This window comes from Chenopodium album, chromosome 12, assembly GCF_948465745.1.
Source record: "Chenopodium album chromosome 12, dcCheAlbu1.1, whole genome shotgun sequence".
In the NCBI taxonomy this organism is placed as follows: domain Eukaryota; kingdom Viridiplantae; phylum Streptophyta; class Magnoliopsida; order Caryophyllales; family Amaranthaceae; genus Chenopodium; species Chenopodium album.
Window position 1 is genome coordinate 6,591,821 of NC_137845.1, and position 27,552 is coordinate 6,619,372.

General features: G+C 32.3%; 4 protein-coding genes across 5 annotated transcripts; 1 reads left to right on the top strand and 3 right to left on the bottom strand.

The window, feature by feature from the left end:
• The first annotated feature begins 3,717 nt into the window (after positions 1 to 3,717).
• Positions 3,718 to 7,777, top strand: LOC145570169 (ABSCISIC ACID-INSENSITIVE 5-like protein 5). The gene is made up of 5 exons (XM_081629185.1): positions 3,718 to 3,900; positions 4,261 to 5,755; positions 7,092 to 7,163; positions 7,252 to 7,281; positions 7,434 to 7,777. The coding sequence occupies exons 2-5, from the start codon at positions 4,457 to 4,459 to the stop codon at positions 7,506 to 7,508; spliced, it is 1,476 nt and encodes a 491-aa protein (XP_081485311.1). The 5' UTR covers positions 3,718 to 3,900; positions 4,261 to 4,456; the 3' UTR covers positions 7,509 to 7,777.
• Positions 7,778 to 9,506: 1,729 nt separating this feature from the next.
• LOC145571806 (GDSL esterase/lipase 5-like) lies at positions 9,507 to 12,035 on the bottom strand. Its single transcript, XM_081630845.1, has 5 exons — positions 11,158 to 12,035; positions 10,732 to 10,853; positions 10,426 to 10,656; positions 10,081 to 10,330; positions 9,507 to 9,950 (listed from the first exon to the last, which is right to left on the bottom strand). Exons 1-5 carry the CDS (start codon positions 11,396 to 11,398, stop codon positions 9,718 to 9,720), a joined length of 1,077 nt encoding a protein of 358 aa, XP_081486971.1. The 5' UTR covers positions 11,399 to 12,035; the 3' UTR covers positions 9,507 to 9,717.
• Positions 12,036 to 12,284: 249 nt separating this feature from the next.
• Positions 12,285 to 16,425, bottom strand: LOC145571805 (GDSL esterase/lipase 5-like). Its single transcript, XM_081630844.1, has 5 exons — positions 16,065 to 16,425; positions 15,727 to 15,848; positions 15,302 to 15,532; positions 13,356 to 13,611; positions 12,285 to 12,621 (listed from the first exon to the last, which is right to left on the bottom strand). The coding sequence occupies exons 1-5, from the start codon at positions 16,348 to 16,350 to the stop codon at positions 12,368 to 12,370; spliced, it is 1,149 nt and encodes a 382-aa protein (XP_081486970.1). The 5' UTR covers positions 16,351 to 16,425; the 3' UTR covers positions 12,285 to 12,367.
• Positions 16,426 to 23,617: 7,192 nt separating this feature from the next.
• On the bottom strand, positions 23,618 to 26,647 carry LOC145570171 (ethylene-responsive transcription factor RAP2-12-like). 2 transcript variants are annotated; one of them, XM_081629187.1, is made up of 3 exons: positions 26,250 to 26,647; positions 23,972 to 24,877; positions 23,618 to 23,847 (listed from the first exon to the last, which is right to left on the bottom strand). In XM_081629187.1, exons 1-2 carry the CDS (start codon positions 26,530 to 26,532, stop codon positions 24,012 to 24,014), a joined length of 1,149 nt encoding a protein of 382 aa, XP_081485313.1. In that variant the 5' UTR covers positions 26,533 to 26,647; the 3' UTR covers positions 23,618 to 23,847; positions 23,972 to 24,011. The 2 variants fall into 2 exon arrangements, with proteins under 2 accessions (XP_081485313.1, XP_081485312.1); XM_081629186.1 differs by having other exon boundaries at positions 23,618 to 24,877; positions 26,250 to 26,646.
• Positions 26,648 to 27,552: the final 905 nt, after the last annotated feature.

The following is a 27,552-nucleotide window of genomic DNA, read 5'->3' on the forward strand; positions in this document are numbered from 1 at the left end:
TGAGAACATTCGTGGAGGGAATAAAACAAAGTTTATAATCCATCAGCATTTTAAACCTATTTATTAATCACGCCTAAGCATAACCAATCTGAATATCCAGGTGATGAACTTTTCAAATTTTATTAGGCCGGATTTGGTCCTATTATAACAGTCGTATCTAATATTTTGGGCTGAATTGTATTAATATTGCTTGGCCTTTTATATACGTAGTAGTAGGCTAGTTGCTAGTAGCTACACTATCTAGCTAATAAAGAGGTCCTTTGAGTTGACTATCAGAACATAAGGTACTAATCTAAGCCTTTTTTTTTAGACGGATAATCTAAGCCATTGTGTACTTGTGTTAAACATTACTCATATCCTGTTTTTTTAACTGCTGAGAATTACTCTTTTTTTTCTTTTTCTTTTTTTTTTTTTTTTTTTTTTTTTTTTTTTTTTTTGGAAAGAAGAATTACTCATTTCTAATGGATTGCTAATCTGACTAGTGTATAAAAAAAAGTTCTATTCATAAAGTTATTTGTTATTATTATAATTATTATTATTGTTTGTGTAAATTGTGGCTCCAAATCTAGTAGTACCGACTTTAAATGCAAATATCTCCCAAACTATAAGTAATTCCGAGGTGATTCAAGTTGGAGGTGATAGCTTGATTCAAGAGCTTTCCAACAATAGATTATATGCCCAATTTGAATAAGAAATGAGAAAGTTATGGTTGTTTTACAAAAACCTGACGAAGCTAGAAAATTGCGACGAGCAGGCGAGCTATAGCTCTAGGCGAGGGAGCAATACCTCGGCCCTACGAAGACTTGCGGTAGGCTTGAGCTAGCTTGGCAGTTCGGTTCTTCTAGAATAAGAATATTTCCTAAAATGATATCTTTTTTATGATGGCTATTTGAGTATACTTGAGGAACAATTTGGGGTTTTATTGGGATTTATTTGTGTTATACAAAGACCCTTTAGTTGATCAATTACTTCATGCCTTTTTGAGCCATTAGATTTAGGACTCCTTGTATTATTCTCTTGTTCTTTCTCCATTATAGTGCAGAAGCTCTCGAATCCCCACCCGTAGATGTAGGTCTAATTTGACCAAACTAAGTAAATCCTTGTGTTCTTTGTTTATCTTTTTTATTGATTTTCTTGTTCTTTTTTTTTTCATTGACTTGTTCCGCATTAATCAAATACAATTACACCCTTATTTTCTAACAGTTTGAATCGATCTCGAAATCCTACGGAAGAGGAGTTGAAGTTCTAACCATTTGAGCAATCCCTTCCTCTTTTTTTTTTTTTTTTTTTTGGGAACAAGTAGTAGTAGTTGTTAGTCATTAGAAAATACTAAGCTTATGTTCATTTTGCTTAAAATAAGCTAGATAATTCAAAATTAGTATTTATATTTTAGCTAGGTTGATCCTATCTTCAATAATGATTGAACTTAGACTATATTGTAAGTTGTAAAATAATAGATATATATGAAAAAAACATTATTTGGTGGTCTCTTATTAGATCCGTCTTAATGAGTTTTTTTTTTTTTCAACCTACCAATTTTCATATTTTTTTTATTACTCCCTCCGTTTTAATATGATAGTCGCATATGGAATCAATCACATAAAATAAGAAAAGATGAATATTTGGAATCTAATATTAAAGTAAAAAACAGTTCATAAATAGTTTTGCCATATTTAATTTTTTTGATATTTTTAAGGAAAGCATTAGCCATAATTGCATAAATCAAGGGAGTAATTTCTTTACTTAGAGTCATGTTATCAATTCACAATCAATTAATTTAACCAATCAGAATTTAATATGTGTAAAATAGGAAATAAAAACTAAGTTAAAAGTAGAATACATTCAATATAGGTAGATCTTTTTGAAACGCCCAAAATAGTATATGGGACTAACAAATTGAAACGGAGGGAGTAATATAATTTCAAATTTTTGACAATAATCAAATGTTTCTCTTATATTAAAGTTAAGGAAAGAGAATGTATCCTAACTAAGAAACTTTAATAATTCCCCAACCATCAAAGAAAAAACTCTGATTTTAGACAACTAAAGTTATTTTAAAATACCATACAACTAAAGTAATTCAATATAATGATATATTGCCTATATTAAAATATATTTCCCATCTCAAAATGATTTCCTTTCCCTTTATATCAATCTCTCAATAATGAACCCTACTTGTACATTACCTCTTTGGGTTGAAATCTCTCAATATATATTAAGTCCAAACTAATCCAAACAAAATTTGAACTAATTAGGTTTGTTTAGTTTGGACTTTAAGTCAAATAACTTGCGCCCTTCAATGCCACGCCACACACGAGATATAATAACAGCAATAATAGTACAATACTAAAAATAGAAAACGTAATTAAAATAGTATTATTAGTACAACCCATACTCTTCGTTCCACTCCCTCCTCCATTCCCTATGCAAATAAGTCACACCCTTTCGATCATTGAAATATTAATTATGTAATGCCTTTCTCGTCCAATACAATAATAATAAAATGAACAATAATTTTCTTCTTCTACGTTTTTCATCCACAAAATTTGTTGCTGACCTTCCTAAGTATTTAGTCGTTCTTAACTCTATTTAATCGGGTTTTCATTTCCCCAAATCTCTTCAACCTTAACTCTAGGAAGTCAGTAAAAACAAAATATCGTAAACTAAGCTAAGACAAGTAAAATAAAACGAATTGAATAGAGTATGTAGCCAATAACTTTAAGATGACCTAGGTATGAACATTTAATATATTAGTTATTCATTTTTGTTTAAAATGAATTTGAGCAAAGCTCCATATGTTCCTAATAGATAAAATGAGTCAAAACTCCAAAAGTTTATACTTGGACGTTACATATGGGATAAGAATATAGGATACAGATAAAGGTCAGGATTGGATAAAACCAGAATAAAGAAATAATGATGAATTTGGAAACTTAAAATTGTTCTTAGCCTTGTGTATCTTCCCTTACTACAATAATCTATAATTATTGATCTTTATGCATGGAAACTTAAGATTGTTCTTAGCCTTTTGTATCTTCCCTTACTATAGTCTCCATATTTTTGATAGGATAAGATTCATTTTAATCTTAACTCTATCTCTATCCCTCAAAACGAACAAGTCATTTCTCTTATCCTTTTCACTTATCGTTACATTAATGTAGTCCGAACCTATTTGTCACATTACATGAAGAAATGAATATTAGCAGAGTTACAAGACAGATTAAGAGAAGTAATCATAATGACGGAAATATATATAATATAAAAAAAAAAAAACTAAAAACGGCCGTGTAGAATAGATCTGATAAACACACCCAATGAGGAAAGTGGAAGAAAAAGTAAGAATAAAACAAACAAACAATAAAATGATCAAAGCAAAGCATAATAGTAGTGCTCTGGACTGGTGCTACTCTAACTGTTCCCCCTCGGCGCATCTTAGCTCACAGAACCCCACCAACTAACTACCCATAAAATTATTTTCTTAATTAAAAAATAAATCCAAAAAAAAATTCCAAAAAAAAAATAATTTTTTTTAAAAAAAAGAAAGCGTGAGACAATGGCCAGGCCTGATCCATCGACTTTAGGTAGTGCAACGTGGACGGCTAAGATGAAGTCCATGTCGCAGAATATGATTGGTTAGAGTGAAATCAACGGTTTCCACTCTCTTCAGAGTCGCATCATTCTCTCCTACTACACTATTATTGGTCCACGTACCCCCTCAAGATGGGGCCCACTTTATTAAAAAAATTAAGGGATAAAAATGGACCAAAGACTCTTCCCCTTATTAAAGAGTAGAGAGAGAAACAAACCAAATTAGAGAGAGAATTTTTTTTTGTTGCTCTTAAATTTTGAGCGAATTGCTAGACAGCCGACACTTGTCCTTAATTAAAAACTTTCCCACTGGTAAATAAAAATTCTTTTTTTTTTAAAAAAAAAAAAATTTGTTTTTGTTGTTTTAGTTTTTTTGGAAGTTTAGTCATCTGATTATTCAACCCTGTTTTATTTTTGGATAATTGATTTGCTATTTTGGAATTTTGGGTTTTTATTTTGTTGTTTGGGTTTTGATCAGTGTGTGTTTTGGTGGGTGTTTAGTGATTTGAGTTGATGAGTGATGGATGGATAGAAATGATGTGATGAATAAGATGAGATCTTTGTTGAAAAACCCTGATTTTTTTGGGTTTTTTTTTTTTTTTTTTTTTTTTTTTTTTTTTTTTTTTGTGTGATTTTTTGTAATGTCATTGATTATTGGTTGTGATTTTGCAGGTTGTGGTTGAAAGGATTGTTGGAATTGAAGCGGGTTTTACTAGTAAGGATTTGATTTTGTGCAATTTTTATTGTTGTTATTGGTAGTTTATGGTGGTAATTTTGGTGTTTAAAGTTGGTTAGATTTGTGGGAAAATAGCGGAATTTGAATAGGGTGTTTTAGTTTGATAGTTGGAATATTGAAAATAGGTGGAAAATGGGGAGTAATAGTAATATGAACTTTGGTAAGAGTTTTGGGAATGAAGCAACAGGTGATGGTAGTGCTGGTGGAAGTGGTAGACCACCAGGGTCTGGGTTAGGGTCAGGGAATTTCGGGTTAGCAAGGCAGCTTTCGATTTATTCGTTGACATTCGACGAATTTCAGAACACATTAGGAGGGATGGGGAAGGATTTTGGGTCTATGAATATGGATGAATTGTTAAAGAACATTTGGAGTGCTGAGGAAACACAATGTATGACAACAGGAGCGGGGGCAGCAGCCGCGGCTGCTACAGCTGCTGCTGCTGCTGTTGGGAGTAGTGGTCAGGATGGGGGGAATTCAGGTGGGTATTTGCAGAGGCAGGGGTCATTGACACTACCTAGGACGCTTAGTCAGAAGACGGTTGATGAGGTTTGGAAGGATATAGCGAAAGAGTTTAATGGAACTAAGGATGGGGGAGGTGGATCTAATGTACCACAGAATCAGAGACAGCAGACACTAGGGGAGATCACTTTGGAGGAGTTCTTGGTGAGAGCTGGGGTTGTAAGGGAAGATACTGAAGTGCTTGCGAAACCTAATAATGCTAACGCTGCTGCTGTTGCTGCTGCTGGAATGTTTGCGGATTTCTCAAGGTCTAATAATAACAATAGTAATAATAATACTAATACTGGGTTTGGAATTAATTTTCAACAACCTGGTCGAGGTGTTGAACTGATGGGTAATCGTTTAGCTGAGAATAATCATCACATGTCCTTGCAATCAGCTAACTTGCCGTTGAATGTTAATGGAGTACGAACATCACAACAACAACCAACACCAGTGCAGATGTCTCAGCAGTCACAGCAGCAACAACAACAGCAGCACCTGCAGCAGCAACAGCCACTATTTCCGAAACAGCCTGCTGTTTCATATGCATCTGCGATGACTCTATCCAGTAATGCTCAGCTAGGTAATACAGGATTGAGGGGTGGTATTGTAGGATTAGCTGATCCAGGGATGAACAACAACTTGGTTACTGGTACAGCTCAACAGGGTGGTGCAGGGATGAGTATGGTTGGGTTGGGAGGAGGTGGAGCAATAGGTGTTCCTGCTGGATCTCCCGCAGCTTTGTCATCCGATGGGCTTGGGAGGAGCAATGGAGATTCATCTTCTGTTTCACCGGTTCCGTACATGTTTAATGGTGGTGGTCTTAGGGGGAGAAAAGGAATCCATGCAGTTGATAAAGTCGTTGAAAGGAGGCAGAGGCGAATGATAAAAAATAGAGAATCTGCTGCAAGGTCCCGAGCACGGAAACAGGTTTTGCATATATTCCTATTCTTCTTGGTTCTATTGTCAATTTTATGGTTCTATTTCGTGGGTGCAGAGTTGACAATCTGTTTTGTTTTGCCTGGTTGTTTATCTTTTTGTATTTTGTGGTATATCTCGTATTTTATCATTGCAGGACATGCATAATATGGCTAATTGGTTGTATCGTGGTGTATGAATTGAGCTGTTCATAGATTATAATTGGCTGTTTTGGTTGAAACATATGATATAGGATCATGGTACGAATGTGGTACTAGTAACTACTTGTTTGTGTAGTCTTTGCATACCTTGGTTTTACTGCTCTGTCATGAAAGTATCTCTAATAACTTCAAATCTGGTCAGCGTTAGCAGTCTTGGCGCCTGACAAAGTGTGATGAATGCTTTGCTGAATCAAAACAAAAGTGCTGAATGTTAGTTCATGTTGGTGAACCACTTTATAATCACAATATTTGTGTTTCTTACCTAAGGCATTGTAAAGCTTCTTCCTCCCGAAGGAGAATAGAGCCTGGAGGGAATGGAAATATGATAAATTTGTGAAAATAAAGTTACAGAAAATATAGAGAATGATAGATCAGATGGAGGTTAGAGTAAACAGGGGAAAGCAATGTTACGTTGAAATGCCAGTAAATTAGTTCTGAATGACATGGGACATGAATGCTAGCTTGATGCTGTCACAGATGCTATGCATGGTCCTTTAAACTACGTTTAATGTGGCAACTTTGTTGATTTCAGAGATCAGTTAATATCACTTTCCCTATATAAAGTTTTTTAGTAGCTGAAAGTATATTGGGACTTGAAAGTAAGGTATTTCATGTGTAGTTTCTATCTTGTGTAAAATGGTTGAGACCTTATGAGTAAAGCGTCCTCTGATATAGACAGAACAATATGTCCTAATTTTTATTTTTGTTTCCACTGATGAAAAGGGGAGAGGGGGACATTTTGTTGTGGTCCATTTAAAACCTTAAACATACTTGAAATGCAATGATTAATTGCTGGTGCTGTTGTAATATACAGTAGTTAGCCTATTTCCCTTTAATGATACTCTTCCTTATAATTAAACATACTTGAAATGGTTTTTGTTTTTTTTAAAAGCACAATTGATATGTAATAACAAATTGTTGTCGCTGTTGTGAACTTGTGATATCTGGCATGCACTTTTCCCTTCATTTCTCGACAGCTAATCATGTTTTGTTCTTCAGTAATTCATTATGAGATGACATAGACACTGAAGACTATATAATCTACTTGTAGTAGTTTATAATTGTTTCATATCTTTGCCTTTTTCTGTGCATGTCTCACTTACTCTGCTGTCTGATTTCTTCTTTAGGCCTATACAATGGAACTGGAGCAGGAAGTTGAGAAATTAAAAGAGGAGAATCTAGAGTTACGGAAGAAACAGGTGCGTTTATAAAAACTTTTGGCTGAAACTTAATTCTTTCTTTGAACCATGATCTATGCAGCTTACTTAATTGCTCTTCCGACTGCAGGCAGAAATTATGGAACAGCAGAAAAATCAGGTACACTATGTTTGTTTTATCTACAGTACTAGTTATTTGGTTCCTGCAAGTCTTAGTGTTCTTTGTCTTGAGCTATAGGGTATGCATTTGAGTAGTGTTGAGTCTTTAACAAGATGAACTAAGCTGAGTATGGTATTATTGTTGCGAAACAGGTGATGGAGATGATGAACAATGCACAAACTGGTTCTCGGAAAAAGCTCAGGAGAACGCAAACAGGGCCGTGGTGAGAAACTGGTGCAATACTTACAGTAGGTTTTTTCTTTTGTAAATATTTTCGAGGAAGTGGATGCTTTTCTGTTATTGGATAGCTGAGGATTGTATTTTAGGTTAAAAGCTTCCAAATTTATAGTTTCCTTACCTCTAAACATCAGTATTTGTAGGAAAGAGGAAGTGTGACATGTGATCCATATAAACCTGTTGGGATATGTAGTTTTAGGGCATGTCCAGTTCTCAACATCTATTTTTGATGCTTTTAGATTTTCTTTACTTTGTTCAATCTGATTTTCATAGCTTAGAATTATGCTGTTGGCATGTCGTTTCGCAAAATCAAAGCAAAATTTATTGTAAATTGCATCTCTGATGGCCATTTTTCATCAACATCAATCAGACTTCCATTTATTAGTCGTTCTTTTATGAGAATCTAATACTTCGTACTTCTATGAAAGTACTCCCTCCGTTTCATAATGTTAGTCCCATATACTATTTTAAGCGTTTTAAAAAGATCTATCCATATTGAATATATTTCATTTATAACTTGATTTTTTTGGAATTAATTGGTTGTGGATTGATGACATAACTCTAAGTGAGGAAATATTTACCTTAAATTATGCAATTATGACTTGTGTTTTCCTAATAAAAAAATCAAAAAATTTAAATAAGATAAACTAATTATGAATTATGTTGTACTTTAATGTTATATTCCAAATATATTTCTTTTCTTATTTTATGTGATTGATTTCATATGGGACTAACATTATGTAACGGAGGGAGTACTGATTTATGACCTACTTAACTTTGGATAAAAGCTTATAGCTTGATATAAAATTAGAAATTCTGTTTTTTAATTGTTTGAGAATATATGGTGGTAATTACTACTACTAGTATTATTTTTTGTTTTTCAATTGATATTTTGACTTTTGCACTTATTATTTACTAATGACTTCTGTAATTGACTGTTTGATTTTCAAACAATCTTATGTTGTTTCAAGTAGTAGACATTAGGCTCGCAATCAACAAGCGTTTGAACAATTTGTAATCTAATCTTTGTGGTATAAAATCAAGGAAAAATTGGCCGCAACAACACCAATTATGATGAAGGTGCGTGTAGCAGCACAACCTTTTGAGGGTGCACTCAACATCACAAACTATGAAATTGGGTGCACATAACAACATAAATGACCTTGGCACAACTTAGATTTCTGTAGAAAGTGGAATCTTAAATATTTTTAATGCTTTTTATTTATATATAGATTTTTGTTTAATTTCATTCTATTTAATTTTTCATCTCACGTAACTAAATAGTCTTCTCTTCCATTAATTTTTTTTTACTTTAAACACTATTCAATTTCCTCCATTAAATTGAATTATTTTAAAAAGTTTTCGCCATTATTTTTTATCGTTTGTTTCTTCAATTACTTTTTTTTATATCTTATGTGAGTGACTTAGTTTCCTCTTCCATTATAATTAATTTTTTACTTTAAATTATTCTCTCTCAACCTCCACAATTGAAGTGTTGTACATCATAAACCAGAAAAATCAATTTGGCATATCTCAAAATCCAATTCTAAAATTGTTGTTTGAATTAAGTATTTTGAATCATTTTGTGAGGCTTGGTATTAGAAAGTTACTTATGTATCCTGAACTCTAATAGAATAAAGATTTTCAAATTATTTTTATTTATTTATTTATCAATTTAGTATATGACTAAGTGGATAGGGAAAGGAAACTAAGTCAATCATGTGAGACCGATATTTTAAAAAAAGTAATTGAAGAAGCAAACGAAAGAAAATAATAGCTCAAATTTTTTGAAGGAATCTGCTTAAATGGTGGAGGTTAAGAAATGCTTAAATGAAAAAAAAAAAAAGAAGAAAAGGCTAATTTAGTTAGGCGGAAAACCATTTTAAGTTTAAAAAATGTTTAAACAATTATAAAATAATGAAGATTCCATTTTTTCCATAGAACCTTAGTTCATTAGTGTCATTTATGCTAATATGTGCACCCAATTACATAGTTTGTGCTGTGGACCACACCCTTAAAAGGTTGTGATGCTACACGCACCTTTATCACAGTTGGTGTTGTTACGGCCAATTTTTCCTAAAATCAATTATGCTCAACAAAAGCAACAAGCGTTGAATACAAACTTGACAATGAGCTGAAAATACACGTAGTTTACAATCTTAACTGTTTTACACATTGCTTTCTTTCATTCTGCCTGATTTAGGATAAGTAGAAGAGCTCCTTGATGCTGTGTGATCCATATGAATGTAGATTCCACATCTCTTCAGCTAATTGCTCATAAACTTTCTCGGTGAAATGGGTTGAATCCCAGAAAACATAATCATTTACATTTTCGCACAATTCAAACTCTTTAACTAGCCTTGTTCCACCACAGCTCCATATCCCTCTGAACTTGCCTGTTCCACAACATGCCGTCTTCCCCTCCTTGAATCCTGTACATCATAACAAAACACCAGTGAATTCGCAAAGCTGTATTTTCCCATTTAACATGCAGAAATCAGCTCATTAATTATATGGGTGTGCAAAATATCAATCTTATAGTTGGGAGGATGAACAACATACCGTATTTTGAAGGGTAGTCAATTCTTTGTTGTGCATAAGTAGAGAAATCATACAATGAATATTTGAACCCTGGTAACTTCATATTTAATTCTTCGAGAACATGGAAAAGAGCTTTGTTATGTAGCATCGCGTATTCTGAAGGCTCTGTGTTGCATTCGCCATCTGCGTTTGAAATTCTAGACACAGGAACACAACCAATCTTTGGCACATTCAGGAATGCAAATTTTCTGCCTCCTCTATTGTAGATTTCCTGCCAAATCAACAGAAATCTTTAGCAATGATAACGAACAAATCGATCTGCTAGCAATGAGTACATAGGAAAAAATCTAAAGAGAAAGGACTTACAGTGATAACAGAAGTGATGTTACCAATGACCAAGTCAACATATTCGGATTTGGTGTAAGTAGTCAAAATTGAGGAATTGGTTAAGAATAAGGAAAGGTAGTCATTTGCTCCAATGCTGAACAAGTAGACTGCACTTGTTAACCTCTTTTTAGCTTCAACTTCACCAAATTTGTGCCTAAACAACTTCTCGACTTTCTTGTAATTTTGCAGCTGCATATGGAAATCAATAACCTGCAAATTGATATCGAATCCCATTATAACTCGAATCAAATTGAATAGGTCGTACTAGCTCTGTAAGAGACATACTAGGCCTTGGTTAGTTTCCGCGAGTGCACCAGCTGCAGCTGATGCAAAGTTGACTCCGTCGTAAAACTGATGCTTGCCCGGTTGGAGAAATGGTGGTATGAATGGAAGATTAGCATGTTCCGCTGTTCATGAATCATGATTATAATTGAAGATGCTCAATAGTTTAAACGACTATAATTATACAAGTAACATAACTAATTGAAATATAGGTAGGCTTTCATCAAACAGAATTGCAATATTGCTAGCATAAAATGGAAAATACATTTACATTTTTTGATAATAATCACCCCTATATATCTTACCATGCAATTGTACATACAAGTACAATCAGTCGATAAAGAGTCAATAAACTTTAAGTTTAAAATAAACGCAACACGTATTATGATATGATCAAAATATTATAAGATGATGTTGAAATATGCATACCTATAAAATCACTAATAATACGACCATCAGAGAAACGCCCCGTAGGAAAATGGAAGAAAGTAATGCCATAAGGCCATATATTGGCTTGAACCAAGGTTGAAGTGTTAATATAATTGTTGTTTCCAGCATCTAATATGGAGTCCCCAAAAATGAATAAAGGGTTTTTTGCTAATGTTGGGACAATTAGCAAAGAAGCTAGGATGAATATTGAGAGAAGTTGCAAATTTATTTTCTTTTCCATTTTGTTTGATCAAATTGTATGTCTTCCTGGTATGCTTGTTACGTGGTATCGACCAATTTATAGATTAATATGTTAATGATCAAAGTTCGTTCTTGGTGACCGAGGAAAAAAAAAAGTCGGAAGAACAAATGATTATTTAAAGAACGGATATATAGATTACAATATTTGTCCTAATTAAGTATATAGTTAATGCTAAATGTTGTATTCATAGTTTGATTTCAAGGATATAATATACTGGTCTATTGGTACTGAAAATGCTCAAGTCTATGCTCAATTGCTTCTTAAATTAGCAAAGCAATAAATGGATATATAATATAAGCTGATTAATGTTATCGAGTGTATCAGTCAATGTTAATTGAATATTAAAAAAGGTTAAAAATTCTCGTTTTGATGAGCTTATCTAACCCCTTGTTTAATCTTTCTTCTTGACAAGGAGTTTATCACATAATAATATATAATATAATTCCGTCAATGACAACTAATTATGTAGTAACGTATTAGCATGGAAGATCTAAGTCAAACTCAATTAATTAAACAAAGTATGATTATTATTATGCTTGTACATCGATTTTGTACTTTGAATGGGAACATTCTAGACAAAATGACTTTATTTTAATTAATTAGAGTTTGAGGTGGGTTAATTCTTATCAAGGAAACACGATAATAGATTGTAGACAGGATAATATTAACTAGTAACTAAATTGTAACGCGTAGATTGGTTACTTGCAAATTTAAATTGTATCCAAAATAACTACAACACTCATAGTTAGATACTATGTACTTCGTATATCATTCATGATGAGAATTTGCTTCAATAAGTTACTGACCTCAATGATTTCAAGCTGTATGTAGTTTTAAGCAGAAATGAACAAATCAAAGAATATGATATAATCGATTGATGTTAGTATAATTGTCATAGTTTAGTTTTATAAAAGTAAATTGATCATAATGTATAAATAATATTTTGAATTATGGTAAATGGAAGAGATTATTGATGGTATATGAAGAACGATGAAAATCATCAAGAACGTAATTTTTGTTGCTCCATATTTCATCTACAATTTGTTTATTAGCCTTCTCCGTGTAATGCAAAGAATCCCAAAATATATGGTCGTCCACATTATTGCACAACTCGTACTCTTTTACTGGTCTTTTTCCTCCACAACTGAGTACTCCTCGGAATTTGCCCGTCCCACAACATGCTGTCTTCCCCTCCTTGTACCCTATTTAACAACCATTTACCCCATCAACATAATTTAACAAGAAAAAAATGAAATACGAAAAATCAAGTTAGGTGATTTATTTTAAATTGCCGAAAACTGGCCTTAACAACACCAAATATGCCACGGATGCGTGTGGTAAGTGACAGCACCCATGAGTAGTAACTAGAACACCACCAACTTTTACAATGGATGTAGCGTGTGTCATAAATATTTATTTCTAACTGTTAGAAAAAAAAACCAAGTATGCTTATCCATAAGGCTGCAAATTTTGGCACCTGTTGCATCTATTGCAAAAGTTAGGGCATGTTCACATTTATTGAACCGAGTTGAACTAAACTGAACTGAACTGATTGGAGCTGAATTGAATTGAACTGAGCTGAAATGAATATTATATGAGAGAGGGAAATTAGGAACTGAACTGAACTGAACTGAACTGATTGGAGCTGAACTGAACTGAAGTGAAATTAAGTAAATGTGAATAGGCCCTTAGTGTTATTTTAGCTACTACTCATAGGGGTGGTGGTGTTTACTGCACCAAAGCTATAGTTGATGATATTAAAGCCAATTTCGCATTTTAAAAATTTTGCAGTTACCAATTGTTTTGACAATGAGCCCCTCGTGATGTTTATTTCAAATTTTGTAGTGCATATAATAATAATAAAAATAATAATAATAATAATAATAATAATAATAATAATAATAATAAAAAGGCAAGGAAGAGGCCAGAAAGATACCATATTTGGAAGGGTGGTTGACTCTTTGCAAGGTACTAGTGTAATAATCAAAAAGAGCATATTTGAACCCTGGTAACTGCTTTTCTAGCTCTTTTAAGCCTTGTAAAATAGCTTTGTTATGTAGCCTTATGTAACTTGTAACTTCTTTGTGACAGCCGCTATCTCCTTCTGAATTCAAGATTCTAAGGGCTGGTAAACAACCCACTGGTGGCAAGTTTAAAAACCCAAACTTTCTCCCACCTATCTTGTATATATCCTGCATAATCAAGACTTCTAAATTAAAAAGAACGCGATAAATCAATAAAGATTCATGTAATAGAAAGAGGGTTGGGATGATATTGTCTTTGAAACAATATTAAATTATAGCCTTAATTACATACGTAATAACTAATTAAGCTTTTAATAGTATTTTCAAAGCATGATTACGTTATTTCTTATTTGCATATGTAGTCGTACTAATGAAGCCTGGCCTTGACTTCTAAACATTTAGCGTATAATGATAATAAAATGTCACATTTTTCATTTGAATTGAAAAGGTATGTAGCTTTTTCACTTTATTTATATCAGATGAAAGAACGTCTAAATATTATTAGCTCTATTGTATTCCCTGGTTGTTCGACCATATCTTCCATATGTTATCACATAAATGATATGCTTCGTATATGACTCCAATCAATTTCGTCTTAAACGACCTATCTATCACTCCTATATCTTTTTAAACGACCTATCTATCACTCCTATATCTATCGGTAAAGCTAATAACCTAAGAGCTACTATGTACTAACGTGCAAAGTAATAAAGAGTAGTAATACAAAATCGATTCATGTTTTTATAGTCACCTAATAAGCTATTAATTGATAATTTGGTCAATATTGCCAAATGATTTAGGTAGAAATCACGTGTGATGGTACAATAACAGTGTATTAGACTATTAGTGTAAGTCTATAAACAAGTACGGAGTACTCCGTAGTAAACAAAGGTAGGGGCCTTTGCATATACTTCCTCCGTTTTTAAATATTTGCTCCACTTTTTTTTTGCACCCGTTTTTAAATATTTGCTTCATTTCTTTATTTAGAAAACTTTTATAATATTTAATTAATTTTTCTCAACTAGTGGGATCCAATTTTTTTACTTTTAGATTCTCTCTCCTCTAATTTACCTTCCACTAACCCCACTATCTCTATATTTTATTACTTTCTCGTAATATTCCGCGCATAGAGAAATGAAGCAAGTATTTGTAATATTATTACCTTGATAAGAAGTAATGTCAAAGTTAAAAATAAAAAAGGTGGTCCAAAAATGAGGTAAAACTTTAGTGCATCTCTCATTGTCATAGCCATTAATAGATGGGCCGCAAAGCAGCAGCCTTGAATGCCTCTCATTCAGACTTTTGGAATGGTCCATATTATATTGCTCGCTGCTATAGCATATCTTTTTATGTATTTTAGCTAGTCCCAGCTCTTGGAGATCTTGAGAGCTTTTTTACATGCATGGGCACCACTACTTTCAATTTTTAAAACTTCATCTTAATTTGTGCTTCAATTCTGCATTATTTAAACCTTCGATAAAGTCAAACTAAACCCCCCCGCCTAGGCATACAATATAACATTACTCATATGTATGGTAATACGAAAGATTTTTCTATTATGTATCACTTTAAAGGTATTGGCCTAATGGTAAAACTCGACATTTTATGTTGATTTAATGACTGAATCTCAAATCAGCCACCTCAAACATGTTGTTGTTCTATGTCAAATCATATGACTTTACAAGAATATTCCAATAGATTAGGGGAGCTTCAAAATAAGTTACGTAAGTATAAATATAAAAAAAAAAAGTGCATCATTGGTATATGTATAATAATCTTGTGTTTTTTATAGGAAAATTCATGAATGATTAACAAAATAATACTCGTATATATCTAAAGAAAAACAAAGAAAACTTACATTGACCACGGAAGTTATGTTGCTGATGACCATACTAACATATTGAGATTTGGTGTAAGTAAATCGAGTTGATGAGTTTGTCAAGAAAAGGCTTATGTAATCATTAGTTCCAATACCAAAAAAATACACAGCCTTTTTTAACTTCCTCTTTGTTTTTACATCTCCTAATTTGTTTTTAAACCATCTTTCCACTTTCTTATAGTTTTTTAACTGCATATGAAGGTCAATAACCTGACAAAATCATTCACATTAAACAAGTATTAGTAGAAACAATATATAATTAATATCATAAAATATTTGTAAGTCAAATGTGCGGAAGATATGCTTACAATACTTCATTATGTAAAAGATTGCATTATATCATTAACAATAAAGAAAAAAAAGTTGAGGATGATTAAGAAAGCCTTGCACCCTAAGATACATACCGAGCCTTTGAAAGTTTCAACAAGAGCACCACCTCCGGCAGATGCAAAGCTAACTCCATAGTAAAATCGTCGTTTGCCCGGTTGAAGGTACGGTAGAATCAATGGAAGATTAGCACGCTCCGCTGAGGAAAATCGAAGGTGCTGGTAAGTCAAGGTCCGTACAATTTTTATTGTTGGATTAATACATGCAAATGTAAAAACTAAACATTGGATTGTTTTATATTGACGACTTTTTGAACATGCGTTTATATAGGTACACTATAACTATTCGAATACTTTTTCAACTAAACTAGCTAACATGCATGAATTTTACAAAAACATCAGAAAAATAATATTACCAATAAAGTCGGAAATGACACGACCATCAGAGAAACGCCCCGTGGAGTAGTGGAAGAAATTGACTCCATAAGGCCAAAAATTAGCTTGGTCAAGAGTAGTGGTATTGATATAATTGTTGTTGCCAACATCTAAAATAGAGTCCCCAAAGATGAACAAAGAATTTAGTGGGTGGTGTTTATGATGATGATGATGATGATGATGGGATAAGATGAGGCAATTGATATTGGAGGGCAAGGAAATTAGCAAGACATAAAGAAGAGAGATTATTAGGCTTTCCAATAACATGGCTTGGGATGATTTTTGGTCCTCTAGTTTGTTTGGAATTGGTTAAGTTGTTTATGTGTGGAAGTTGTAATGCCCCACTTATTCACATGTATATATTTTCAAATCTAAGGTTGATGATTTTTGGTCTTATAATATTCGGGTACCATGAGTTCGACTAGTAGGTCATGTGTCATGTGAAATCAAGTTTGTATATAATAAAGGCACTTTCATGGTCAAAAAGAAGGGAAAGGGAGAGCTCTAGCTATGAATAGAACGAGCATGTATTTACCAAAAATCAACCATAAAAGTAGATTATTTCTTATAATATAATAGTTGACGTACTAAAAGGTTTGATGATTAGGAAGTTGCTTGCAATGAAATAGAAACAAACATGGGTATGAATGATTGAATGTGATATGAATACATATATGAACGTGATCTTATAAATAAAGGATTAGATGGTAAAATTAATATATAGTATATAAAGAATAATACAGAGAATTAGTGACAATTTGCTTTGGTTTATGCTAAGTATTTGTGTGTTAAAATAATGATTACTTGATTATAGAGAAAATACGGTGTTAAAGGATTTATGCTGTGTAAGTATAATATAATATTGTATGATGATTTGGCATTAGTTCAAATTACGAATGTAATAGGAAACATACATAGCTTGTCAAATGATGGAATTGAGGTAAGATAGGCATCTTAACTCGATCACAAGAGGTGAGATTATTCAAAACGACATTTACTTATTGCTTAATATTCTGCAATAATTCTTAGCTTGGTTATCTTTATTTTATTTTACTTTATATATATATATATATATAATCTGGTGTACTTCTGTCTTTGAATGTGAGTATCACTAGTTAAATGTAATGGTGATTGGGCATTTTAAATAATTGTGCACGCACATTCCTATTATACGAGTATAAGCCAAATTTAGATATGTTTGATGCCCACCTATAATACATAAAACATTTTTACTTTTAAATACTTTTAATACTAATATAAGATGAAGTATGAGTTATTATACATGTTTTTAAATATTTGTACTTTTAAATTTAATATAGCTCAAAAATAACATTAAGCTAAGGTGCAATAATCCAATAACTTAAATGTCCACAAATGGAATGAGAATATTTAAAATGGTGCTTAAACTTTTGATTTGTTCAATTGTAAGACAACAAGTGGCATATTGGCATGCATCAATTGGCTACTTTCGGCACTTTTAGAAGGAACTTACTCCAAATAATGGCTTCATTTCATAGGACATGAGATTGATTGCCCGAGTAAAAAGATTGATTGATGGGTCAAACTCCTGGTTGACCCGTTTAATAGGCTTAACCCCCAATTAGTGATAAATCAGCGAAAGTGTAATCCTTATTGTATATTAGCACCGCATGCTTAATGAAAAAAATTGTGGTCAACTAGAAAAAATTCAAAAAAAAAAAAAGAAAAATACTTTGCTTTATCAAAGCCAATGTTTCAGGTAAAAGAGTTATGAAACATATTGTTTTCATTTATTAATATTAGACCAACGTGGGAATATTTCTTTTTCCACTCTTTCCCAAAGAATAAAGATCATCTTTCATTATGCATTCTTGATTCTCCATTTAAAATTCTCCCAATATAATACGAAGAATTAACATACATACATTTATATATCAAATATCTACCGAGTAATTCAAAAATTGATTACAAATATTATTTAAACAAATAAGTGGTCGGGTCACTGAAAATTAAATTTTACTCAATTGATTGCCAATTGAACAAGATTTTAATGTCAAATTGATAAAATAGAACATTTGAACCACATGTCACTAGAGTGAAATTTTACAACAAATCGGAAAATCAAAGTTTTTTTTTTTTTTTTTTGTTTTACTTTATACTCCGTACATAATTTAACCGAAAGTTGGAAAAAAAAAAAAAAAAAAAAAAAGTTGAAAGGAATATAGGAGTTGAGGACTTGAGGTGGTGGTTGTTGCCACATTGTTGAGTCCCATCTCCCAAAACATTTGGTCATTATCCTCAAAAAATTGGTACATGAAATGACAGAGGAGAACAAAGGCAAAAACCCACTCACATACACATCAAAAGGAAGTGAAATGAATAACAAAGTGGCAACTACTAGAATGAATTGCGAATTTGTCAATAAAGCTGCTTTAGAAGCATGCAACTTAACCCAGACATTTTAAAGAGGGTTTCATCCTCCCTATACTATTAGATGTGCAACATCACCTGTCACAAATTCTCAATTCTATACTTCTTGTACGATCATAAGATTAATTCAAAAGCTCGAAACTTTAAATTGTCTCAATAAGTTAACCACGAAGCGTATGATTGGTCATTCGATTTGCATTGATTGAATCACTTGAAATCATAATTGAAACCTAATGGGCTAACAGTTGTTTTCTTATAAACATCCAAATACTCGGGATGCATAATTAATCTTCTTGGTTTTCTAGAAATTAAAAGGCCGGGAATTTGTTTGGTTGATTACATTTATTTTCCACGAAATGAGAAAACTTATTTATCTAATTCTCTAAACAAGTAAATTTTTTTATGCAAATTTTAACTTCATATTCAACACAGATAATTATTACTTACTTTAATTCCTAGAAATTTTAATTGGTGATAATGCACATTCAACCAAATAGTTTGCTCACTTCCTACAAATTGTGACACTGGTGATGCTCATTCACTACCTAAGTTATGCTAGTATATTCCATAATATATTAATAAGTTAAATTACAGTACTTTAAATAGAAGTTTGATATGCGCAGAAAGTTGAGACAAAGTAAATTTCAAAGTCCAAACTAAAGCTAATTGAGGTATACAGTCATTTTCTAGCCATACATGCTGCTGGTCTTTATTAATTCTCATATTTTGAGTTATATTGTGTATATATGATTTCATTATCATTTATTATTAGAAAATTTTCATGCTCGAGTTTTATTATGTTACTAAAAAACAACTCCTCATGTACGCTGTCAAAAAGTTGTAGAGTCAATTCACCAGAATTTTTTCTCGTCATATCTACATAAAAGCTAACCACACAGGAAATTATGTTGCATCATTGGGTCATTTACATCAAACTCATCATTAAGATATACAAGTACTTTATTCTTAGATAATTCTTAGTAAATTTCTGCTCATATTTACCTACTTTTTATGCAACAATTCTCATAATTCTCAGTAAAGTTTTTATGGTGATATTAAATGAGATAATGTAGATATGTAGTTCCTCAAACAAAAATAAAAAATAAAAAAGATAATCTAGGGTCACACATATAGCCATAGGCTGAATCTCACTGTTGGTTTTATAGAATTGGGCTATTATCTTATTTTGTGCTCATTTCAAGCCCACCTTTCTGAAAGAATTAAGCCCATTTCACTTATGGACAATAAACTGATAAAGTCGTTTTCTTAAGGGAACTCGGAATTAGATTAAAAGAAAATTAAGGTTTTTTACATCAACAAAACTCCACTGATGTGTATAAGTATAACACACCCGAATTTACGATAAAGTCATTATAACACAACTCTTTATTTCAAAATGAGAGATGCTTAATTGGACTTCAAGAATATGAATTTGTAATACAGCAACGATATATATTGAGCCAGCTGTTTAAGGTTAAAGGCTTAAAGGTAACCATATCTTTGCTTGTTATGTTTCATTTTTGTCGGATTATTGACAAATGTACTATTTCGTGTTAATCTTAACTTATTAATCAGAACATGTTTTTTTTTTTTTTTTTCCTTCTTCCAATAAAGCTTCATTTAGTCAAGAGGACAACAGTTAATCTACATATATGAATTTAAAATTATTCTTCATATTATAATATTAAACTTAACGCGTGTTATTTATCAGTAGTAAAGCTATTAATTCCATTATGAGTAAATTATATTCGAAAATTAATACGAAATATATACATTTCATAGATCAAATAGTATTTCAAATTCACTTGATAATAAAGTTTTGCCTCAGATTCTATTGCGTGGGGCTAAACCACTAATACAAATATGAACTCTCTGGTCTTTACCCTAATAAATACTCCGTAATTAAATAAACCCTCATGTTTTGATGTTTATAATCGAAGACTATTTTGTACACTCGGGTGTAGCGTACACCCGAGTAATTTGCTCTATAAATAAGCAAAATTTAATGAGTAAATAACCTGAATGATCGGGTGTATAAAACAAATTCTAGTCGACGCAAGGTCCGTGTTAAAATCAATTCTTTAGAAGAAATCCACTTGGGCTATAATTTGGAAGATCTTAACATCATCTTTCAACGTGGAAAGAACATAGTAGTACAATTGGAGCTATAATTTTACTTTACTTCATAATTATATATATGTTAAAATTAATTAAGAGGGTAATTAGTAAAGCACCGCCATTATTAATTTATTATTAAAGCTTTATAATCTATGGTGAAGTGACCAAAAGAAGAGTTGCCCTCATCCTAAATAGCCAGATGTCTTGGCTCTATTGTTAATTTGTTATGGCCTTATCTCCCTTATGGGATAGAGTAATTTAATAATTCATTTATTTTAAGGTGAAGTTATCGAGAGAAATTGATACTCTAAATGGTAGGTTTTATTCTTTATAAAAATTATGACAATAGGCTCCACTAATCCCCCTCAAGTCAAAGATATAACTAAAGTAGTATTGACACATAAGATGATTGTACAAATATGAAATATACAATGACCACGAATCTACAATAATATTGATTTAGTGGGGAATTTTATGAATCGATTCCGAAAATTTCGAGTTTTGCACATCTTAATCACAACCATCTTTTACATGGCTATAATTGAAACGACATCAAAATATTATCGTGCATATGCTAGTATTTTCAATAGGGATTAGATATTTGAATATTTCATATTTAGCAAATCTCTAGATCGAACTTGTATACTACGTTTTAAATAATTTACAATGATTTGACATTTTCTACTCACATTTTATGTCAAATGGTTTCAAATAATTTGACAGATTCATTTCTTGATCTCATCAATCAGATAATAGCGTTTCTAAGTATACCTAAATAAAGTACCTAAAATAAAATAGTCACGCACACTTGGATGTGTGTACAATAACTCAATAGGGTCCTCTCAAAATATTGAAAGGTTACTTTCATCATAAGCAACTTACTTATTTTAGACCTATGATTAATATGACATTACTATTTCAACAACTACACAAAACCCTAAATGGCCATCAATCATTAAGTACTCTCTTGATCTAGAAAAAATAAAATAAATAAAAGAATCACATTATTTATTTCAATAGTGGAACTATCACGTATGTACTATATATATTAGTAATGTACTATATCTTATCAACTTCAAAAAAAAAAAAAGCTAAATCCCCATGTATTTAGCGATGAGGTTTTAACCTTTAGGGCAAGATTTTGGTTTGATCACTACATTCTACTAATAGAAACCATTATATCGTCATTTTTAAATACTTTACGACCTTAAATATCGTCGTTTTTAAATACTTTACGACCTTAAATGTACTTTGTATGTATTCATTTGTTTTATTTGCTACTTTGCTAATGAGCTTAATTCTTGTAACGCTTTTTTTATTTTACATGAGGGTGTGTTTTAGTTGCCTTTTTGTTCGAGTTACATTTATAATTTTAAACAAAATGGTGTAATAAATACAGACAAAGAGGTGAACCTTTTTCAATTGACTCAGCTAGGTGTGTACTTTTATAATACGCCACGAGACTAGCCTTTAATAGATAAATTGTTTTAAATTAAATATCTACGTCACTCATTATGTAACAATATTAATATAAAAAAAATATCAACAAATAGTACGCATAAAAAATTAAACAAATAAGGAACGAACCTTTAATCTCTAAATTATGAGGTGACACACTAAGAAATCAAAGCAACTCTAAAATGAATACACATCACTAAAATCTAAATTTTATTATGTATCAGTCCACCACCCCTATCTATGAACAACAGTGAATCATCTACATAAATGACCAAATGTAACACTAAAAATACAATTCACTCACATCATCCTAAAGAAACACAAAGAACTTGGAAGTTCCAACGTAGAACGTCTGCGCAACGCCGCAGCAACGAGTCGGTCAGCGGCACACCGACATCGCAACCATGGCCTTTCACGTGAAGAATGGCGTGTATATTGGCCATTAACCATACCCTAAAGAGGTGAATTCTCCGGACTATATCATAATGCAAATGAGGCCAAACCAAGTAAAGCTAAAACAACACCCTTCAAAATGGGGGTGATAACATACGTCCACTAGCAAAATGGAGACAAAAATGGGGGGCCCCAACATATTCTATTATATCAAAGACGTGACAACTGAAAATATTACAACTTGCTAAATTATTTAAGCGTTACGTTTTATAATAGTACTAAATAGTACTAAAACATTTTAGTAGCAACTAGCAAGCTCAAAGTTTGAGAGAGTTGTGTTAGTTTACCCCAACAATTTTCCAGGAACTAACGTGTTCCTTGAATTAGTAACGCTTCAAATAATGATTTCATTATTTGTACGTCTTGACAACTATACAGCAATGTGGTACTGAGTATTTGCTAATACGACTTGAGGAAAATCTTACTTCGATTATTCTTTGTTTTCCTTAACGGAAGGATGATAATGTACATCTTTAAGACAAGAAGATTAAAGGACCCAATTTCATTTTTGGTATCTCGGGATTTTTGCTACTCCGTAGTACTCCGTAAATACAAGCTTTGATTGAAAACACGAGAGATTTTGAAACATTATAAGGTATGGAATAAGCAATAGCATCCGTAAAATGGATTTTAAGCATTCCCTTTCAAGGGACTAAACCTATCAATTGTGTCCAAAAATAGCTTTCCACTTTAGGGGGTGCCAAACCTATCAATTATGCTTAAGGCTCTATCTCAAAATAAAAATTAAAAACAAAAAATTTATAACTTAAAAAAATAAAAACCCTAATTGACATTCAAATATGGCAAAAGATAGGATGCCCTGATCAAATAGACAATGTTGCGTTTGTCCAACTACTTACTACCTATGTTTCAAAAAAAAAAAAAAAAAAAAAAAAAAAAAAAACTACTTGCCACCTAAATTCTCACAACCAAACTAGTAAGCAATCTATGCCCAAGGCACTAGGAAGATAGCTTGCAAAGTCATTGACTCAAAATCCTACCCTTTGAGCCACTTCCGAAGGACTCGATAAAATGCCGGCTTAGCCAGCCAAAATACATTGACATTCATTGAAGCTTTATCCTAATGGCAGCCACATTAAAAATAAAGCAACAAACTATAATTAGAGGTGCAATAACAAGACTGAAAGCAAAGGTTCAGCTTTCATGAAGTCGGGATTAACATAGCAAGTACATATTCTGAAACTTAAAGAGTCTCAAATGCAAGAACAAACCTAAATTTACCTATGTACTCCCATATAATTGCAACTGCCCAATAAGACCACTATGCAATCTCATATTTAAAAGTCACCTCGCGAACAGACACTCCTGAAAATTGGACAAAAACAGATTCTAATCACCACCTCTAGATTAAAAATTAAACTCGAAATCCAAATTTTGTTTTTAAATGATTTGCGATACAAAGACTAACTGACTAGAGGTGGTAACTAACATGTTTTATTTACATAAGGTCTGCAAAGCGCACCCTTAGCTTAGAAGACTCCTCCGGGGAAGTCATCAAAGCTCCACAGCTCCATTGGATTAGCACCTCCATTAGATGCATCACCTCCAAGAAAAGCATCAATAGCCCAGTTCTCATCAAGGTATGGCGTCTCCAAGAAATTCAACTGGGATTCAAGATCAGCATCAGAAAGCTCCTCAGACAGGCTCTTGCCGCTATTCTCCTCAACATCTCCTGATGTCGATTTCATCTTCTTTGTTGCATTTCCGTTGTCATCACTTTCGAGAGCAGCTGAGAAGAATGAGGATATCTCTGGGGTTTTTGGGCCGTTCTCTCCCCAATTAAAGTCAGAACAATCAAAGGAGTTACTACCTTCATCTGAATTGAAAAATAGATCAGTACCCCCGGAAAGGGAGTTAAAGGGGTTGACTGCTACGTCCCCCAGAGCAGGCATTGGGTTTGAGTACTCAAACTGATTAACTTGCGGCTTCTCCTCCACAAGAGCAAAATTATTGTAATACTCATTCTGAGCATTGTTCATGATATTGAAGCACTGGTTCATGTCCTGCATTGGAGCAGGAGAGGCTGTCTTGGCAGCTGATTTCTGGGCACGAGCTTTAACAGTGCGCCTAGGAGCAGCAGCTGATACGGGGGTTTCCTCAGGGAAATTCACCTTGGCTTTTTCACCACGGATCCTGCGTGCCTCAGCATCATATGCTCGAGCAGCTTCTTCAGCAGTGTTGAATGTTCCGAGCCAAACACGAACACCCTTCCTAGGGTCACGGATCTCAGCAGCCCATTTGCCCCATGGGCGTTGTCGGATACCACGATACTGGTTCTTTCTCTTTCTTTTGGCGGTTTTCTCAGCCTGGCTATTGAACTCTACAGGCTTCAGTCCTGCAAACATCAGAGGAATGACATATTAAGCAAAAACACAAGCCAGCTATTTTCCGGGTAAACCAAGATTAAATCAAACTAGCAGAAACAGTAAATCTGAAGACATTAGTCAGACCAAAATTTCCTAGAAAGTTCAGCAAGATGACATTAATCAGTCACATGGTAAAATAAGTCCTGTTGAAATTTGACAGCAAAGTATGAAATTTTATTAACAGCTGAACATTTCAACTTCATCAATTCTACCAAATCGAGTCAATAAGAGCCGTGCAGAAATTTGACAACAGCAACAAAAATAACAAAGCATTAATCCCGAATTTCCGAAAGGATGGGATCGACTACATGAACCAAGAATTTATCTCGGGAGAGAATTCCACAAAAATACAGTACTTTTTTCTATCAACTATTCTATGAATTCTATCTAATGCTATCTATGCTCTTCCAAAATCTTTTTCACCATATAATTTTTAATCACGTTAAATCAGTTCATCTTCCCAAATTTGATACACACAACAAAATGGACATTTTTTCTTTCTGCAAAAATTCCTCTAAAACACACGCAGACAAAGGGCCTAAAAAATCAATCAATCCATAAATTCACATCAACCAAAAAAAACGATTCATCAATCAAATGGAACCAATTTCAACAAAGATTACTCCTTTTTAAAGCAAAAAATTATACTCTATGTATCATGAAAATGATATAAATAATTGTAGAGATTTCCAGATTACTAATAATAATTATCATTATTATGATCAAAGAAATTGGTAAAGCATAATCAAATGTTAAACAACCAAATTTTAAGCAGCCAATTAAGCAAATACAAATAGAACTAAACCTACCAACCCACCTAAAAAAACCCACAAATTTCAAGCAATAATCAAGTTGTTTCAAGGTTGTAAATTATCAGAAATAAAAATAATCATGAACAAATGTCTTGAATAATTATAATAAGATTCCTAAATAATTAATTAAAATTATTATTATGATTAAGGAAATTAGCAAACATAATAAAATGTTAAACAACCCAATTTCAAGCAACCAATTAAGCAAAAATTCAAGTTGTAAACTAAACCCACCAACCCAACCAAAAAAACCACAAATTTCAAGCAAACAATCAAGCAAATTACATAGCTGTAAATCATAAGAAATGATACCCAAAAAAAAAAAAAAAAAACATTACTACCCACCTTACCTACCATGAATTAACTGAAATTAAAATTTCAAGAACCCAAAAATTTTTATCTAGTAATCAGCATTTCCCACAAAAAATCAGCAACCCAGATAAATTTCTCACCAGAACATAAACATAAAAACTCTAAAAAAAAAAAAACTCAAATAATAAAATAAAGAAATGGGTAAAAAGGAGCATACCATTAGAAGATTTGGGTTTAAAAAGGCCAAAAGAAAAGGGTTTAAAGTGAGGAATGATAGAAATATCATCATCAGATTCATCTTTAAACTCAAGAAAATCAGCCTCAAAAGCTTGATCAGCAACAGCATCATCATCTTCATCAACAACATTAACAGTTTCAGATCTCAAAGGCTTAGAGTATCCGCTAACACCCTTTTTTAATTCAGGCCATAAATAATCGGAATTCAGACGATGAGATCTGCCTGCCGGAATGAAGTCGGAGATTACAGCACCTCCACACATGATTGATTGTTTCTCTAATTAATAAAGCTTGAAAATATTATTAGAAGGTTTTTTATTTTTGGATGAAATTGGTTTTTGTGAAATTAATAAAATAAAAATGGGTGTAGAAATGAAGGGGTGGGGTTATTTATAGGGAAGGTCAGGTGTGATGTCAGTTGTGAATTTGTGATTATAGGACAAAGGACAATGGATTGAGAATTGAGATGGCTTGTGCCTTGTGGTATGGTAAGACACTAAAAGTTGTGTGGCCACCTTGTGTCCCACTTTTTTTATTTTGGATCTTAATGATGAACGTATTTTGGGCGTTGGATGACCATTTAAAATATCACCTAAACTAGTATTAATTTGAAAAAGCATTATAAAATCACGCATTAATCGGTGTAATTAATGTTAATTTTTGATTTAATGTTTCTACTTTTAGCTAGCTTATCCAACGCTCCAGGAGCGTTCGTTAGCTTTTGCCTTTTATTTTTCATCAAAACGTTTATTTCCTCTGTTTTGTAATACGAAGTACTTGATACATTAAAATTTAATGCATTACTTTGATCTAAGGTTTTGTTTACTTCACCTTAGAAAAATATTTAGTAAAAATAATTTCAATTCAGTCAAATAAGTAAACTAAAAGAAGAAATATAATTGAAAATCAGTAAAAATAATTTCGTTTCAGCAAAAATTAATCTCAATTTAGTAAAAATAATTTAAATTCAGCAAAAATAATTTAAGTTCGGAAAAATAAAGTAAATTGAACGGGACCTAAATATAAATAATTACATATTAATAAAAACTACTCTATATGTAGAATACGGAGTAGTTGATGACCTAATAGAAAATTATTTTGATTAGCTAGTGTTACATTATATTACATATGAGTTTATTTGGGTGTCAATTAGTTTAGTTGGCTTAAGTTTTAGGGGTGGTGTCCAAAACCTGTAATTAAGTCTCGTATAAATCACTATCCTTTAATTTGTGTGCAAAATCACACAAGATTGTACGAAATAATAGCAGGTATGTACACAATTA